General features: G+C 34.1%; 1 protein-coding gene across 2 annotated transcripts; it reads right to left on the reverse strand.

The window, feature by feature from the left end:
* Positions 1–1,891: 1,891 nt before the first annotated feature.
* LOC130049100 (toll-like receptor 4) lies at positions 1,892–18,723 on the reverse strand. 2 transcript variants are annotated; one of them, XM_056146229.1, is made up of 3 exons: positions 18,605–18,713; positions 18,407–18,501; positions 1,892–6,596 (listed from the first exon to the last, which is right to left on the reverse strand). In XM_056146229.1, exons 2-3 carry the CDS (start codon positions 18,407–18,409, stop codon positions 4,302–4,304), a joined length of 2,298 nt encoding a protein of 765 aa, XP_056002204.1. In that variant the 5' UTR covers positions 18,410–18,501; positions 18,605–18,713; the 3' UTR covers positions 1,892–4,301. The 2 variants fall into 2 exon arrangements, with proteins under 2 accessions (XP_056002204.1, XP_056002205.1); XM_056146230.1 differs by lacking the exon at positions 18,407–18,501 and having other exon boundaries at positions 18,605–18,723.
* Between the last annotated feature and the right edge of the window lie 233 nt (positions 18,724–18,956).

The raw sequence follows: 18,956 nt of genomic DNA on the forward strand, positions 1-18,956 counted from the left end.
TGCATCAGTTGAATTCATTAATTAGCATGTGATTAAATGTTTATAATTCTGCTTACATGACCGGGTTCTGTTGAGCATTATCACATGGAAAAATATGGTGAGACAAAAAAGCGTTAAAATCCCAAATTCGATCCGTCTTGTTAATCCAAACCTCATTTTGTATCAAATAGATATATCTTCCCTTGTCATGTGCGGAAATCGTTCAACATTTCCGGGATAATACTGAGGTAATCAAATCCGCATTCAATACACTAATCCCATGCTCAACAATTTACCGGATTGCTTGATTGTCGAGTACTGTATGTGAAGTGGCAATGGATTCAACTAATGACCTATGTATTAATTTACTGTCCATGACTAAATTCACTTAATATAATCCTTCATTGAAGAAACAATACAAGAACATATTAGGTTAAACATATTTCACCGTGTTTCACAAAATAATATTAGGCAGCAGGTAGAGCCTATATGAGCTGACTCCCAAGGTACATAATATCAATACGCACTCAGTTGTAAAGTAATGGAGATATTAAGAAGGTGTATGATTATTGCGTGTACAAATATGTATCAATAGTAAGTGGCATTGGTTAAGATTGACTATATTGCAAGCTGACCTTGAGAAAATACATGTAGAAGGATATTAAACAGGTTTAATTAATCTACGTACACCAATAATTTTATTTCAGGGATTAAGATTAAAACTTTAATCGATTATCTATAGGTTTCAATTAAAGGCGTGAAAAAAGCAGGCAAAATAACTGAGGTTTTAACGACGGTGAGTCTTGTTGGTCTTTTCCTACCCAACCTTTTAGCTCACCAGAGACTAAGGCTCAATTGAACTTTTCGGATGGAAATTTGTCCGTTGTATGTCGTCGTCGTAAACTTTTTTACATTTTCATCTCCTCCAGAACCACTTGGCCAATTTCATCCAAACTTGACACAAAGCATCCTTTGGTGAAGGGCATTCAAGTTTTTTCAAATGTAGGATCATACCCCTCGCAAAGGGGAGATGATCACAAAATTAGGGTGGGGTCATATCAAAATCTTCTTTTCAAGAACCACTGGGCCAGAAAAGCTGAACTTGCATAAAGATACGTCTTTTTATTCCGCACTTTAAAGCGAATGGTGAAATTCTAATAGAATTATACACAAAATAGAAAAATTGTATAATTTTCATAATTCAATGTTGACGAAGAATGACATTTACTGCCATTCATGTAATTAATTAAGATTTGGGGGGGGGGGGGGGGTATCAATACAGTATACATACTACAAAAGGGTAAATGTAAAGCATGTGAGCGTTTCTCACCTAAATCTTAATTCGTATTAAAATCATGAATTTCCAATTAAATTTTTATAACGGCTTCGTTTTACTTATTATTTTTACACGATGATTACCTTAACGTTTGAAGTACACTAGGTGATGCACCGCGCAAGTACGAGAAATCACAATTAAATGAATAAGTGCGTGCACTAGTTATGTCCTATTTATTGATATCATATACAGTAAAAAAAACTTGATCGTTAGAAAGTCACTTGGAGCTCCAAATTAAACGTTCCTTGTGTAACATAAATGATCTCCCTCCGTATTGAAAATTATATAATGGTTTTACGAATGAAATCGTAATCCTTCATGCTAAATAGTTGTCCAAAGGCACATGATATGAATGACAAACAGAAAAGCTGCTATATGTTGTAACAGTGGTCTGATTTCTTGGGCATTGGCAGGTAATGTACAACCTAATTTCGATAAAATGTTTTAACTTTAATGTCATAGGGAGAAATTTCTTCTCGGAACAGTCCCAGATTATCCGATATCTGACATATTGGACAATTTTTGGGGTATTACTTTCAAGATCTGTGTCATCACAAAACATGTTCAACCAAAATAAAAACTTTTTTGTGTTTATCCATGTGTTCATACATATACATTCTTACAAAAAGTCGTTAAATAGTGACTTCTATAATCACGGGGAAAATTCAGAACATTGCAAAAATTAGATGAATATCGTATTCAAAAATATATTGATGTGTCAGATCGTTGGTCTCGGGAGGGGGGTGTCCTTCGTTGATTGATTGATGTTTTCCGCCACACTCATCAATTTTTCAGTTATATGGTGGCGCCCAGTTTTTATTGGTGGAAGATAGAATCCAGATGTGAATGTATCTGGGAAGAGACCACCGACCTCCCGAAAGTATACTGGGAAACCTTCTCACTTACCGGCGCGAGCGAGATTCGAACCCGCGCCGACAGAGTTGAGAGGCCGTGTGATTTTGAGCGCGATGCTCTAACCACTCGGCCACGGAGGCCCCTGTCCTTCGTTGAATGGGATGATATTAATTATGAAATGATAAATATGGGCCAAGTCAAAACTATTAAAAGTATAAATAACACTGAACGCCTACACAATTTTATGCTGATCATGTTGTAAACCAATCGCAACTTACCGGCTTGCGGGAAAGGTCCGAGATTGTGCGATTGGTAGACCTGCTTCGTTCTGGAAATTTCCATAAGGGAAATTCAAGACAAAAATAACGGATTGAAGAAAAAAACGGGCATATTTTATCTATTCAACAATTATTTATTTAACAAATATTAAAACATATTTCTTCTGTATGATCAAGCATCGATAAACAACGGATTAATCATTAATCATTTACTTCATATCGTTTAAGTTGTCATTTACAAACGGAGTAGAAAACTGGCTTAGATCCGCCAAAACGTGTACCGGCACTTTACTCTTATTTTTCCTATTTCAGGGTAGTTTATCGAAAACGGAAGTAGGTTTTTAATTAATTTTACGATATTTGTGAATCCGTACTGATGAATATTTAGATTAATGTTTTATCATGGTTTAGAAGTTTAAAGATGATATACTGGTGATGTAATAGTTTTCAAAGTCAATGCATTTTTCTTTTACCCCCCTAAACGAATTATATATATAAGAAAAACTAAATGCATGATTATGACAATCTTCATGAAGCTCTCGACTAAATTAAGAAATTCATGGCTCCTGGATCAGGCCCCTGGGAAGGCCAATATGGCCACATAATAAAAATGTAAAAAAAAAAAGAAAGTACTTTCAGTCATGTGAGATAAATTAAATGCATGGTTATGATGTCCGTAATGTCCTCTTAAATTGTGAAATTCATTGGTCAGGGGGGTCAAAATGATTTAAATGTTTCAAACTTCCATTTCCCCTCTGTAAATGAATAGGATTTGCGGTACTAAAACGATCGATTACGCCGAATAATTTAATGCAAATATATCGACATGGCAGAAGTGGTGCATGTGCCTCACCCAACCAAAACGAAAGTAGTCGTATATAGTTATACTAAAATGACGGTAATACATAACTATACCAAAATGATATTTCTGATATGTACTACGGGAATAGGACAGATGGTGCATTGTCAAATCGAAGTAATGGTATGATGATGGTGATGATGATAACGATAATAAAAATGCTCTTTGTTTATACAAGATAACACAATTAGTATCAAATCTAGTTCACATTGTGGTCTTGAAAAAAAATAAATATACAGACAACAGTATTATACAGATACAATATAATGGTATATAGAACAGTATTATACAGATACAATATAATGGTATATAGAACAGTATTATACAGATACAATATAATGGTACATAGAACAGTATTATACAGATACAATATAATGGTACATAGAACAGTATTATACAGATACAATATAATGGTATATAGAACAGTATTATACAGATACAATATAATGGTATATAGAACAGTATTATACAGATACAATATAATGGTACATAGAACAGTATTATACAGATACAATATAATGGTACATAGAACAGTATTATACAGATACAATATAATGGTACATAGAACAGTATTATACAGATACAATATAATGGTATATATAACAGTATTATACAGATACAATATAATGGTATATAGAACAGTATTATACAGATAAAATATAACAGTATATAGATAATATAAAATACATGTATTCTTCCCGCCATTCTACTGGCTCTGCAAATTACATTTTCACTTTTATCATCATGGCGCCGTCGTGTTACGTACACTTCTGATAAAATGTTTGTAATGCTTCGTGTTTATACGAGTTATCGTTCTGCTTTGTCTTATAGACACGAATGAGTAATGCTATTTTCACCTCTCGTGTCTCTATGAGTAATGTTTTAGACGATCCGTGACGTCACCCCTTGTGTCTCTACCTTGACATATCTGGCATGTAATTTTTTTTTCTACACGAATTATAAAATCGTGTAGATGGTTCGATCTTCGAAGAAATCATTCGCCATCACAAGTTCTCAGAAAATCTCCAAGTTTCGACTGAAAGGCAATCCTTTCGTCGTCACAGTTTGGATACTCCAGGTACGACTTGGTCTCGATGAGATCCATCAGATGAAAAGGCATTTGTTTCATTGTGTTCTTTTCCAACGCTATCAGAAACAGGATATTTTTTCCATTACGAGAATATATCGCCTCCATTCGCGCCATGTTTAATTCAAACATACACCAATATGACTCGATGTAGCGTGACGTCATACAACAGACTGTTCGGCGGCTGGAATGAATGGCGTTTGTGATATTAACAGCGATACCTGTTCCGGGAATAAAATCTCGTTCATGTAAGCAAAACTTCAAACCATAATCTTTCTCTAGAACCTTAGCGAGGCTTAAAACAACGCTTCTGTCTTCATCAGCATATGAAATGAAAGCGTCAAATCGATGTGATGTCTCTTTCACCAAAGCATATTTGTCAGCGTTCCCTTGGTATTTTTCTCTGGCGATATAATACATATAGCGGAGCTTCCATCTGTATCTATATACAATGCGACTCACTGTTAAAGTCAAAACGATGATGATCAACGACGTTATGATAACTATAATAAGTGCATACGACGAGCATTGTTTCCCCAAGATCTGCAGTAGATCGTCAATATTTTTTAACGAGAAATCCGATGAATTCCCAAATGCACAGGTATAATTTTCAAAATTTACGAATTGCAATGTTTTGGAGTTACGCATCCATTTGAGGAAGTCGAAATGTTCACAGGAGCATTTAAGATTGTTACCCATTAAATTAACCCGAACCGTATGAGTCCTAGACACCAAATTCAGGGCTTCTCGTGTTGATGGTCCGAGACTTGACAACTGATTGTAAGATATATCCAATAAGTAAAGGTTTTTAAGATGGTCAATACGGACATTAAAACTGTTGACGGAGTTGTAACTTATGTTCAAGTAAGCAATGTGTGTGTTGTGTTGGAATACTTTCTCAGGAAGGCGGCCGATTCTGTTAAAGGACAAGTCAAGAGATGACAGCAAAGTTTGGTGCGAGAAAATCTGGCCATTTTCATCGGCTTCAAATGACGCTCCGAGTGCATTGTTGGACAAATTGAAATGTTTTAGCTTGGGGAAATCTTTGAAAATATCCCTGGCTAAATAGCCACAAAAATTACCGGAAAAATCGATGTACTCTACATTCCCCAGTCCCGTTATTGGTCCTCTAAGCTCATAGATAATATTTCTTTGAACAAACAAATGCGACAACTTATTATTCATACCGATGGGAAGCTTGGGGACTGAAAATTTGTATAAATTGTCATGGAAATAGATTTCTCGTGCATTTGGAGGGAAGTAGATTGTGAAGTTCTCGATGTTCCCCGCGAGGCCTTGGAGTGAGGAGTTGAATCGATGAGGTTCCGATATAAGTTCATTCCAATATGTTTTGATTTTTGAATGGTCGTCATTCTTGTGGTCCGGGTCAGCCATTCTAGAAGGATTTAATGTGTCATTACAATTTTCAAAGAATTCGATATTCATTATAGCTTGATGGAACTGTAGCTGAAAACTGATGTTAAGTATTTCCAAATTCTGCAGAACCGCAAATTCCATAATGTAGAATCCAAAACTCAGTATATTATCTGACAGGTTTAGCACACGGAGTGATTTTGGAAGCGAGGTCAATGCGCCCGTTTCCAGACTGTGTATTCTGTTCGAAGCCAGATTTAATTCTTCTAGTTGGGTGTCCTTTAAATGCGCAACATGGTAGATTTTGATAATGTGACTAACTCCATAAGTGCATTGTAATTTTTCGGTATTTAAGATTTTGATTGCGGAATTTTTCAGATCACGTGATATGTTATAAATGGCGTTAATGGTAAGGACTTGGTTATTGGAGACGTCTAGGTGTTGAAGTTTCGCATTTTTCGCAAAAGTACCAGCCTGAACTTCATGAAGTTTGTTGCATGAAATACTGAAATTTCTTAGCTCGCTGTATCCAGCTAATGAAGTGTTGTCCAATTTCTGCAGATAATTATGAGACATGTTCAGATACAAAATATAACTAGGGAGATTTGCCGGAACATGCTCGAATGTGTTGTTGGCAAAATTAACTCCAATGACTTCGTTAGAGAACCTCGGTGTACTATTTAATCCAAGGCCCTCACAGTGAGCATACAACTTCCCCTCATATGTTGCATAAGAACAATCGTTGAAAGATGAGTAGTTTTCTCCACCACGCGTCGTCACAACAACAAGCATTGAAACAGTGATCCAAGTAATTGGCTTCATATCAGGCTGCAAAAAAATATTTGAATAGATACATGAAGAAACATGTTTTCATCTTTAAATCTAAGCCTCTATTTGAGAGTTTCTCGAAGTTTCTATTGATGTACTCTTGTATACAATCTGCTGAAATGACAAAGTCATTCTTGAGAAGGCTTGTCAATGGGCAATACTATTAATATAAACTGCGTAAGAGAAACTGATGACCACCACCTATGAAACGGTACAGTATATAACAACGAGAAGATATGTAACCATTTGTAACATAGGGTCGCCATTAGTGGTACGCTTTTGTTGTATACTGTGCTACGGATGGCAATGGTATGTAACGAATTGTTGTAAACGGTGCGAAGATTGCACCTTTTAGGGTGATTCCGGGGTAGCGAAACAAAGTCTTGCAGTTTCATTTTAATCATTTTGTTTGTGAGTGGGTGAATGTGTGTCACTTTCATGTAAATCCATACTCAATACTTGCCTCATTCAGAACCTGTTGACAAGGAGATAAATATGCAGTTACAAGGCAGTTATTACATCACCGCAAAAATATTCTTGCAGACATTTCTGTTTTGGTACTGTGTGTCCGTCTGTCTGTCTTTTGTCTATTAGTGTGCATTCCTGCCTGAGAATATTATTTCTATAAGTGTTGGAAGATTCATTCGATTTTAAATCTTAACAAATTTCTTTTACCCATCGAAATTGTATCATGGGGTTCTTCAGAAATTTGAGTTCTCTCTCTCTCTCTCTCCCTCTCTTCATCGATCTGTCTATCTGTAGTATTCTCTATTCACAATCCTGCCTATCATAAAGCGCTGGCTAAAAGAAAAGGACAACGTACTTCTTTTTGCAAACATTCTATGCGTTTGATCCATGCACTATTTGCTGCATTGACTTGTTAGTTGTGTGTTGTTTGGAGGTTTGTTGTTTGGAGGCTTGTTGTTTATATTAGTTTGTTTTACGTTCCCTTGAGAATTTTACACTAATATTGAGATGTCACCAGGTGTAGGTGAAGTACCACAAATTTAGAGCTATGCTTAGCGTTCAGGGCCATAGCAGTGAAGTTTCTTTATCATGCCGACGCCTCTGCGACTTCTGTTGTTAAAGTCATATTCGAAAGTTCCATTATTCTCACTTCTAAATGCCGAGCGTTTGGTGAAGGAACAACCACTACCTATGTTACCGTCTCAAGTTTGACTCGGTCATGTCACGAGCGGGGCTCGTACGCACGACCTTCTGGTTACAAAAAAAACCCAATCACAACCGATCTTGTCATTTATAGACTTGTAGTTTATATTTTAACTATTCATATGAACTTGGATTTCACGTGTTCATTATCTATAACCGTGTAGTTTACATGTTTTTTGTTTGATAACTGTTTTCGATTGCAGGTGCAATTAGAAAAAATCATTAACTGGAAATTGATTGCAATCGAATATGGTAAATTTTCTATTTAGCCCTTGTATGACACTGTCAACTGAGGACCGCAATATGCTGTGCGCCCTCTGTAATCAGGGGGAAATAACTCGCATAGCATTATGAAAAATGTGGGCCACTGATATGAAGATTAAACAAAGAAAATATGGAGCCTGTTAAAACTTTAACAGTATTTCCCAAAAACATTCAGTAAATTTTCTATTGATATTACTGTTATGTAGTACAACTACAAGAGTACCATTTTCTTTCTGCGCTGTATACAAATTCTTGTCCATGTTTTGTTGAAATCATGCATTATTTACAACAAAGATTTATCGTGAAGTTAAATGCGATTGTACATACGAATTGGGATACTTCCCCAATTTACAGGCCCCCAAAGGGGGTGCGTATTAAATATCTTCGTCCAAATACGGTAAATGTGATTATTTATGACTGTAGAATATTAAACACAACAAACTGGATGTGCGTTCTTTGTCCCACTCCAGTAGATTCCCGCACCAATAGTGACATGATTTAGGCTTTTACACACTTTCGATGAGACCTCGACGGAAACTGTGAATCGGTTGCAGTATACCCATACCATTTTAAAATATTTACCATGCTTTTTCCAACCTACTAAAGCGAGATATTTACTTTCTTTACTATAAAATATTTACTTACACTATTTGTTTCATATTTAAGGATAAATATTTTTTTTGTAGTTGATATATTAATACACACGTCACATGTTTAATAAACAAGTACAATTGCCTGTGACGCTTAATTTACTTACATCATGCATTCATGCTTGCTAAATATACTTTCTTTAAACGTAATTGATTTACACTGTTATAAAAATGTCAACATATGATATGTCTTCAAAAGCTGTTCCAAAAAAAAGGGGGAAATCAAATTTTCGAAGATCTTCATGCGCGGGATTTATTTCCTGTTGGTATAAGAATAAACAGAAATGTTTGCTGAAAATCCGCTTTTAAAACATGCCGTTGACAGTAAGGAGCATCTCGGTTCGCGAAGCGACTCTAAAATAGGGTGGGTGTCATTTTAAAAATATTGCAGATTCAAGTTTGTTAACATCACATCCCCGTGGGTAGGTTGGGGCCAATATAGGGAATCAAAGTTTTACATACAAATATATAGAGAGAATATTTAAGAATCTTCTCAAGAACCACTTGGCCAGGAAAGCTTTACATTTATATGAAAGCTTCCTGTCATAGTGCAGATTCAAGTTTGTAAAAAGCATTGCCCCCGATGGTAGATTAGGACGTAGGTAAGCAATGTGGCCCATGGGCCTCTTGAGTTTATTGATAGCCTTTTCAATTTACATATTAATTATTGATAGACTTGTAGTTAACATGTTGAATATTCATAGACTTGTAGTTTACTTGTTGAATATTCATAGACCTGTAGTTAACATGTTAATTATTTATAACAGTGTAGTTTACATGTTAATTTGTTGGTTACAGAATTGTTTACTTCTCGGTTTGAGAACACATAAAGCACTAGTTCATCGTTTCACAGATCATAATTTCTATATAGGAAAAGTATTTGATCCTAACTTTCAACAACCATTTAGAAGAATCCTCGTGATGTAAGACTAACATTGAAATGCAAAGTTGTTGAAAGCATGATACTCAATTAGTTTTTAGATCGCTTTGGTCTTCCTTTAGCAATATCAAGATGCAAAATACCCTTAAATAATATGATAATGTAAAAATTGTTAAGTATGGTTCCACGTAAAACTCAGGCAAAAGCGCATTTTCGTCCATGTTCATGTTCACGAAATGAACCCAAACTTAGCATACTAACTCACCGTAATATGTTTAGCAAATATACAAAGTAGTTTTGATTTATTTCGCCTTGTTCCAAAATTATGGACAGATAATTATGAACATGGAGAATTCACGCTTAGTGCAAATCTATACAAAACACTACTTGCATTCCCTTTGAAATCTAAAAACAGCAAAGCGGGTATGAAAATATATCATTATATAACATTAAACAAATAAAAAAGGCATCCTCTGAAATAAAATTTTTTTTTTGAAAGTTTCAATATAACATTTTAAAACCTCTCTGAATGTTTCTATTTTAATGCAATTTCGGTTATCGTTCTTGACTTTAACCTCGATGCTCGCTAGGGGCGCTGCGTTGTCAACACGCTAAGTGCGCGGAATATGGCGGATCTAAAACTGAATGCCGTGTAGGACAATGTTCCGACAGAGTGTGATCTGCCCTTAAGCCTTATCTAAAGGAAACGAATATATTTACCTTCGGAGAGTGTCAGAAATACATTGATGCATATATGGCATCACTGAAGATAGACCGTGTGTGGAGCAGCCGACAACGAAGACCGAGCAACATATCTTATATGACATGTCACCAAGTCGGCGCATTCTGGTAATTTCAAATGGTGTGATTTACATATTTAATAAGTCAAAATTCGCAATATTTATTATTACTAGCATAAAAATCATAACGAATGTTGTATTATACAATGTAGCATTGTATGAGACGACTGTGTACAAATGACACCCCCTCCCTTGTTTCAAAAAGTCTCATACTTTCAACAGTTACGCTATGATATGTTTTAGGCCTAGGCTAATCAACGGCATGTTTCATTTGTAATGGTCTGCAATAATAGCAGACACATCAATGTCATGTATCCTCCACACAAACGCTTCCTGTCTCAGATAGAAATGTAGATTATGCCTAACTGAGGATCAGTAGGAGTAGGTATCATCTCAAAAGAGTGGTTTTATGTACTACATGTAAATTTCAGTCGAATTTGCATATAAAAATGTAAGACATGATATGACTTTGTGAGATGCAATGTTTAGTATATAATGTAATCCTCCTTTATTCAAATCACAAATAACGTAGTGGTTAGGTATCCGGATTCGCATGCGGGAGGTACCGGGTTCAAATTTCAGATTGGCTGGGATTTTTTTCTTCAATTTATTTTATATACACATCATTTTTCTTCTTCAAGGTATTCTATATAAACACACACAATTTTTTTTAGATATTATTTCATATGCACAAAATCATTTGTTTTAGTGGTCACCATCCAGCTCTTGACAAATCAGAATTCATATCTTAAAAATATATGCATATTATTAGACATATCAAAGAAAATATTTAGGGTCTGTAGTTTTTAAAGAATTCCATTTTATTGTCAAACAATTCATAATGTTAATTATAAATCTTCATATTAATCAATAAGACTAAGTTGAGTCTTCTTGACATTTTTATTAGATATCTATTATATTACTATTTAAAGTCTGCGTCAATTTGATATGGTCATGGTACTGGTCAATGCATGGGTTCTTGAATGTATACTTCTAATAATAATATATAAATATAACAAAAGATCAAGTGATTTGGCTAATGTATATTTCTTTAAAGTTTTCATACCAGCACCATGGAGTGTCATTACCATCACTACATGCATTGGAAACCTCTTTGGTAAATACATAACTGTAAATACATGTAGCACATATGTACCAATGAATCTACAGTGTAAATGTTTTATAAACCTCAAACTTGGTAGAGCAGTATTATATAAATACAGTGGAGCCTCGTTAATCCGGACACTTTGGTTCCCAGCAAAATCGTCCGGATAAATGAAACGTCCGGATAATTGAATCGCATATTTTCTAGCTTTGCATAAGTAACCAATATGTGCCTACTTTATTGATGCATAGTGAATTAAACACATTCTATCATTGGATTTGACCATTTGCATTAGTAAATAAATTATGATAATGTTAACATTTACATGTATTTCAAAGCACTAAAATTTAATGTACGTGTTCAGTGTATTTGCCTGTGCTTACATTGTACATACATATGATCCCTACAAATAAATATACAAAACTGTGTACCGTATGCACTAAAACAAATAATGAAGCACTTTATGTATCTATAAGTAAATAAATCATTAGTAACTAACATAATCATTTACACTTCAAACATTTCATCACACTTTTACTTCTTAAAGAGGCCGGTAATTTCCATTTGTCACGATTCACGGGTTCGGCGGTCTGTTAAAACAATCTTCATCGTTCAAAGTTGATATCAGAATTCCGTGATTATCATGTCAGTTGACAACATTCTTTAACCAAAATTCAATCTGCCAGAGTTTATATTTCTTATTTTATAATTATCCAAGGCAATACCGGGAGAACAAAATCATTTAAGCTCGTAATATCAAGACCTACTACTGCTTTGATCTAGTCACGCGCACCTATTATTTTCATGATGCGATAATAACGGAACAAAACTCGGTTGAAACTAACATTACAGGTACATACAGAATTTAATTGTCATTTTCCTTAAAATGGTAATTTTCTCACTTCTACCCAGAGTTTAAAAATTCGAAAGCAATGAAGCTCTACAACATCGTAACAAGAATCAATCGTACACAGGTACATTCTACATGCGTGACATTCTAAACGTTAAAAACTTATACTACATGTGCATGAACATACATGTATATTTCACGCCAATCAACAGTATAAAATCCAGAATCTAGAAGTATAATCTACACTCTTTAGATTTGAATAAGCCGATATCAATTTACGAATCAGTACAACTGATATGTGTAGCAGTTAAAAAAATATCATTACGGCATGATGTTTAATTTATTAATACTATTAGGGTATTGATCAAGACTATAAATTAATATACTACAGATTTATTTACAAAATTCAACACTACACGCAATAAAGATCTCATGTGCGAAAATTGGCCATACAATGTCTCGATCGGCACGTTCTATCTAACGGACTTATCATCACATACCACCTAATTGGAGGGAGGTGTTGCCAGGGTACAGGTAATCGCTTCAATTAGACAGTTTGGCTTGTTTTCTTTATAATTTACGCCTTGCTAAAATTGTCCGACACAGACCTTCCCTAAACAAAATTACCGTCCGGATTAACGGTACAATTTTCAATGCATTAGAACGTTTTGTAGTAAAATGTGACCGTCCGGATCCGGAACGTGAATTTCCGGATTAATGATGCAAAATAACGTATACAAATTCCGTTCCCTAGAAAAATCGTCCGGAAGGTAAAGCGTCCGGATTAATGGCGTCCGGATTACTGAGGCTCCACTGTAATCCTGATATACAAGAATTACATGACCCCTTCTGATAATGAGGTCAAAGTACCCCCCCCCCCATTATAGGAAAATATTGGTCATTCAGAAACCAGACTCAAAACCTGATACAGCTGTTGCCCTGACTAGTATCTGAACCTACTTGTCACTGATTTAGAATATTTGGAACACCTTCTCAATGCCATATACAAGTTTCTTTAGCATTTCTTGTTTTCAAAAGTTTTATATGCTGTTTTAGTATTTTTATTCTTTCTAACTACATGTATAATTCAAATATCAATGTGTACTATGATTACTAGGCTCTGAGATGTGTACTTTAATTGAAAGTTTTATGATATAAAATGTTCAAACATTCTCAAAAACTAAAGAAATATACATGTATATTATATATTGAGGAGAGAAAAATATGTAAATTGTGTCCTGAAAATCAGTGTCTATCTTATTGTATCATGGGTCTCTGCAAAACCCAAGGACATACTTAAAGTGGTGACAGCAGGAAAACCAATCAAACCAAGTGAAAGTACAAGACAATATTACAAAAGGAAAGCAAAGGAGTCCATAAATTCAATGTTGAACATCAAGACAGTCTAAAAAATTGAATCCAAACAAAATATCAAAACTTTATGAAGAAATAAATGACAAATTGTCAAATAAACATGAAAGCATTCTTATATATGGTGTTTATTCAAATTATTTCAACTGAAATTCCTAATGTACCCAAATTCGAAATGGAAACAATTTATGAAAAAAAAATAAACACCAATGGGTTGAATTGTGTAATGAAGTTGTGTTCACATGCAAAAATACATGTATAATGTAATGCATCATAGAATAGCTCAAATGGTCTATTTTATGCAATTTTTGGGCTCTTCACCCACCCCTTTCTGGATGGAGAAGGTACAGACATGAGTCAGAACCCCTCCATTCCCATCCTTATATTTTTTTTCTGGATCTGCCTCTGCTTTGTAAATATGTTCGTAACAAATATATTTCTGTGCTCATTTGTTCCTTTATCATGTTTATGCCTTGTTTGGGGTTACATTTTTAAAAAAGTATGATTTTGAAATTAAAATGTTTTAAGCTTCAAAGAATTCTTCCGTGAATATTTGTCAGTATACATTTTATAAAGGATCTAAACTTACAAGTTGCAACTGTTAAAAAATCTTATAGATAATGTAATGTATTGATGAAATAATTAAGAATTCATTTTCAATTCACTTTACAAACACTAATTTCTACATGGATTATGTAAAACACAGTTGTTTTGTCATCTGTATAAATCATACTTGGTACAAGACAGTGCCATAAACATGATAAATGAGTCAACTTACATTTTTTACACTACATTATTGAATTTTAAAACAATCCCATTTCTACATTACATGTATTTTTATAAAAAAATTATAAAGTCAATATAAACTGTCCAAATTTTACAATATTAATGACACAAATGTCTGCAGTTTCTGTTCTCATTTTTATTTTTTCCTGAACAACCATATATATTATATGACTGTAAAAGCGTACATTTCACTAAAAGTTTTTGTTCCACTCTTACAAAGGATTCATAAGGAAATCAAGTGCTAAAAAGTTTATTTTAAAATTTGAGCCATATCATGTTTCTAGAATTGTTAGCCAAACTTCTAAATGTCCAGATGCTTTGTAATAAATGTTTTAAATTTCATATTACATAGAGCAAAAATGAATTCAAAATGATTTTTCAAATAAAAGATATTTTCAATGAATTAGTTAAGGTAAAATACAAAAGTTGATAAATTATATCTTTGTTTTATCATAAAGGATTCCCCTGAACATGTTGAATGCATTTTCAGTATTGTTTTTCTGAAGATAAACGTTTTAAAAGAGCATGGGCATTCATTCTCTTTATACTCGGGACTATAATGCCAATCTCTTGTCACTCGAGCAACCTACAATGTACGTCGTTGACCAGCCTCACAAGAGTTGTTGATAGGTGAATTTCAAAATGAAAAACAATTGCCAACCAAGCATTTTTTCTTTAATCTGTTAATTACCCACCCACTCCAAACTATCAAGCCAAAAATACTTGCAAGTTACTCTCGCCATTCAGTGCAAAATATCCTATAAAGGCCGGTCTAATAAGTTGTTTACAATAACCTGAGGAAATCTGAAAGAAATGGGTTAATAATAAACGGACTTTCGATCCTGACCCAAAATGCTATGCATCGTTTCTCGCATGTACATCTATAGACATATATGACAGTATTAATATTCTTTTTTATGAGACCTTTTTGTATGTATTTTCTGTAGTTTAATCATGATTTTGTGTAAGCCAGTGCCAGAATTCTTATTCTTTTAATGAAACGAATATTTTTATTTTTTTTTATTTACACTGTTTTAGACATGTTCAATTTTTAATTGTAGTTTATTGTTATTTTAATGTAAAGCGCTTAGAGTAATTTTTTAATTATATAATGCGCTATATAAATACTGTAAATAATAATAATAATCATTATGGTATGTAAACACATAAAGAAGATCATTTTAGATATTAATAAATATGATAATTCGAACACGACAAGAAAGTGTATTTGTTGAATAGTTTGTAAGTAGAAGGAAACTTAAAAACATGAAAATATATTATTTTCACGCCATTTTTCACAATCTTCATATATTTTTTTCCGAGTACAGTAAAAACTTTCAAAAAAATATTGATTAAAAATTATTCAATAGCATGTACTTTATCCGTCTAATTATAAAACTTTTTTGAAAGTGTTTGCTGTTTCGAGAAAAATGGTGTTAAAGTTGGAATGTTTTTCCGTTAGAAAATCCTTTTGTTAATTACAGCAACGGTTACCATGGTAACACATAACAAATACTCATTGTGACAACAGACATTCGTAAACAGTAGCCTTCTTCTTCATTTTATATAAGCCATTTGAAAATGTATGATCTTTTCATTTCACAAAACCTTTAAGAATATATAGCATTTTTATGAGTCAATTTTGGTCAAAACATGGGTATTCTATTTTTAGTAACACAGCTCTGTGAAGGTGCGTCATATGAAAAAAATATTATCACCGAATGATTTCCTATAAACAATGTTACTATATATATAAGTATCGGTTCAATCCCTGACGGTGGACTTATCACCCTCTGTCTGATTTTCACATGGAACCATACTTAATTAGCATTACACTCAGTATCGGGAATAGAAAGGTTTGTCAGAAGCGCATTTGAGGTATTTCATTTTCTGTAGCGGATTAGTCATTAAATACTGTGAATTCGATGTTAACATATAAATCAATCTCAAGTGTACTTTTGATCCTGTTTCCGTATTTATAGTAGAGACAATATGGTAACTTAATCTAATGTCACATGGTAATAAATCTGCCGTACCAGAGTAAATATTCCTCGATTGTCTGAATTTAAGGTATTCAATGTATAATGACCATATTTCATATCTAATAAATGGATGGTGGAATTTTTGTAATCATGGTATCATTTTGAAGGGTTCATCAAATAGAAATAATCCACCATAGGAATTTTCAAAATTTTGTTTACTGCTTGATTTATTTCACCTAGAATTTAACATTGAAGTATATGGGAAAAACATGTTTTATTACAATATTTTAAAAAGAAATCATATTTTCACAAAAATCTCTTGGTAGAAAGTTACACACACTTTCTCTTAATGAAAATATGAAATAAAATTAATCATAGACCACACACATTTTCAGAAAATTAGATTTTTCTTATTTTTACAAAGGGCAGGCAACTTCCAAAAAGGCTTAAGTGCAAAAAGGTCAGCTTCTAATCATTTACCAGTCATGTGAATTTCATCTGCTTCACTTTCATCATTATTTAACAATAAACATTTATGTTGATCTAAATCCTTCAAAATTGTTCATTATCCTTTCATTATACATGGAATACCTTAAAAGGAGTAACGCACTGCTTTATTCTTTAAAACGACACCAATTACATACACTGTGATTGCACCACACACCATTCTAAATCATCTAGGGCTAATTTTTAGCTGCACGTCAATATGTTTGGCAAATTGTTGGTGGATGTACACGTATCAAACCTTCGTTTAAAACGTAATGAATAAGGATTGATTGATTGTATCTTGTTTAACGTCTCTCTCGAGAATTTCTCACTCATATGGAGACGTCACTAATACCGGTGAAGGGCTTCAAATTTAGGCCTATGCTCGACGCTTACGGCCACAAAGCAGTGATGGTGTGACACGTGACATCCGTTTTTAAGGTTATATCAAAGGACACCTGATGCCGAGCGTTTGGCGACGGAACTGTCACTACCTGTTTTTAACGATTTCAAAAGTATGTCGCGGCCGGGATTCGAACCCCAATCTTCCGCATGTGAGGCGAACGCTCTACCTCTAGACCACCACAGAACGATATGAATAAGGATTCCAAATCGCAGGATCCAACATCCCTAGAGAACGTGTTTTACTTACAGCGAGGACAGCCATCCAGACAGAGGTGGAGTAACGAGTTCAGTATAAAAAGCTGTTAAGTACTATTGTCATATACTCATGAATGATTCGTTTGTTTGATACTGTTAAAATACTATTGTCATATACTCATGAATGATTCGTTTGTTTGATACTGTTAAGTACTATTGTCATATACTCATGAATGATTCGTTTGTGTGATACTGTTAAGTACTATTGTCATATACTAATGAATGATTCGTTTGTTTGATACTGGGGAGTCTACAGAGTGGGATCCGACTTTTCAAATCGCCACACTGTGGTTTTCTGATTCCGTATCAGTATCCCTTGAAACTGATGACGTCAAAATGCATCAACACAATGTTTTCTGTCACAGACAAGACTGCGTACACATAATATAATTTCATTGTATGTCTGTTTTTGATAATTTGGATTACATCTATTATCTTATAAATGTGGATTTAAAAATACATACATAAGGGTGTATATAATTACTACAGTAACTTGATCCGAATGTTTGGATCACGCCTCGTCGACAGGCGCGGATCATAAGATCAAACTCGACGTTTCACGTCTCGTTTGATCAAATGATCCGCGCCTGTCAACTCGACGTGATCCGACTCCTCCGATCAAGTTACTGTAGTAAAATATCTATTTAGCGGAAAAGAGGAATGCGTACAATACATGCATCTTTAAATATGGTATTTAGGATTTTTTTAAAATGTCATGTACCATAGTAAGTAATTAATCTACAGGAGTCCTCATACATTAAACGTAATCGGGAATGAAAATAAAAAAATATATATAGCTATCATACCATGTGGTCGGAAATATACTAGGCTGTGCGATGGAGATGATCCTGGTCGGTGTAAGTCGTCAGTACCACTCCCAACGCAATGTGTTAAGTCTTTGCTGGACCGTACGATATTATACCAAATTAACTCGTAAGAATATTTACAATTTTTAGGAAACTAAATTTGCATTTTCAAAAAGGGTAGAATAACCACGAACGTACCTTTTCTTACGCACGCCTTCACGTCTATATCGTGTGCGGGGATACTCAAGTAGCAACAATCCCCTTATAAATGTTTTATTTGGTGTTTGTAGTCATGTCAGTATACGTCCTGTATAGTTTTGTTACAGGATACGAGTGAAAATTGTTTAGAGATATTATTTATCATCAAGGATATGTGTAATCCCATTCTATTCAACTTAGCAGGAAGTAGTATGAATTTAAAAGTGGTCAATTTATTCAGTGAGAAAGTTATTTTTTACCTCAGTAGACTCCACGTGTGTAGTAAAAGAGCAGATCCTTTTTAAATTTCAAACCTTCATGACGCTTAGGGCTGTAACAGCGACGGGTATTT

This window comes from Ostrea edulis, chromosome 8 (assembly GCF_947568905.1).
Source record: "Ostrea edulis chromosome 8, xbOstEdul1.1, whole genome shotgun sequence".
Taxonomy (NCBI): Eukaryota; Metazoa; Mollusca; class Bivalvia; order Ostreida; family Ostreidae; genus Ostrea; species Ostrea edulis.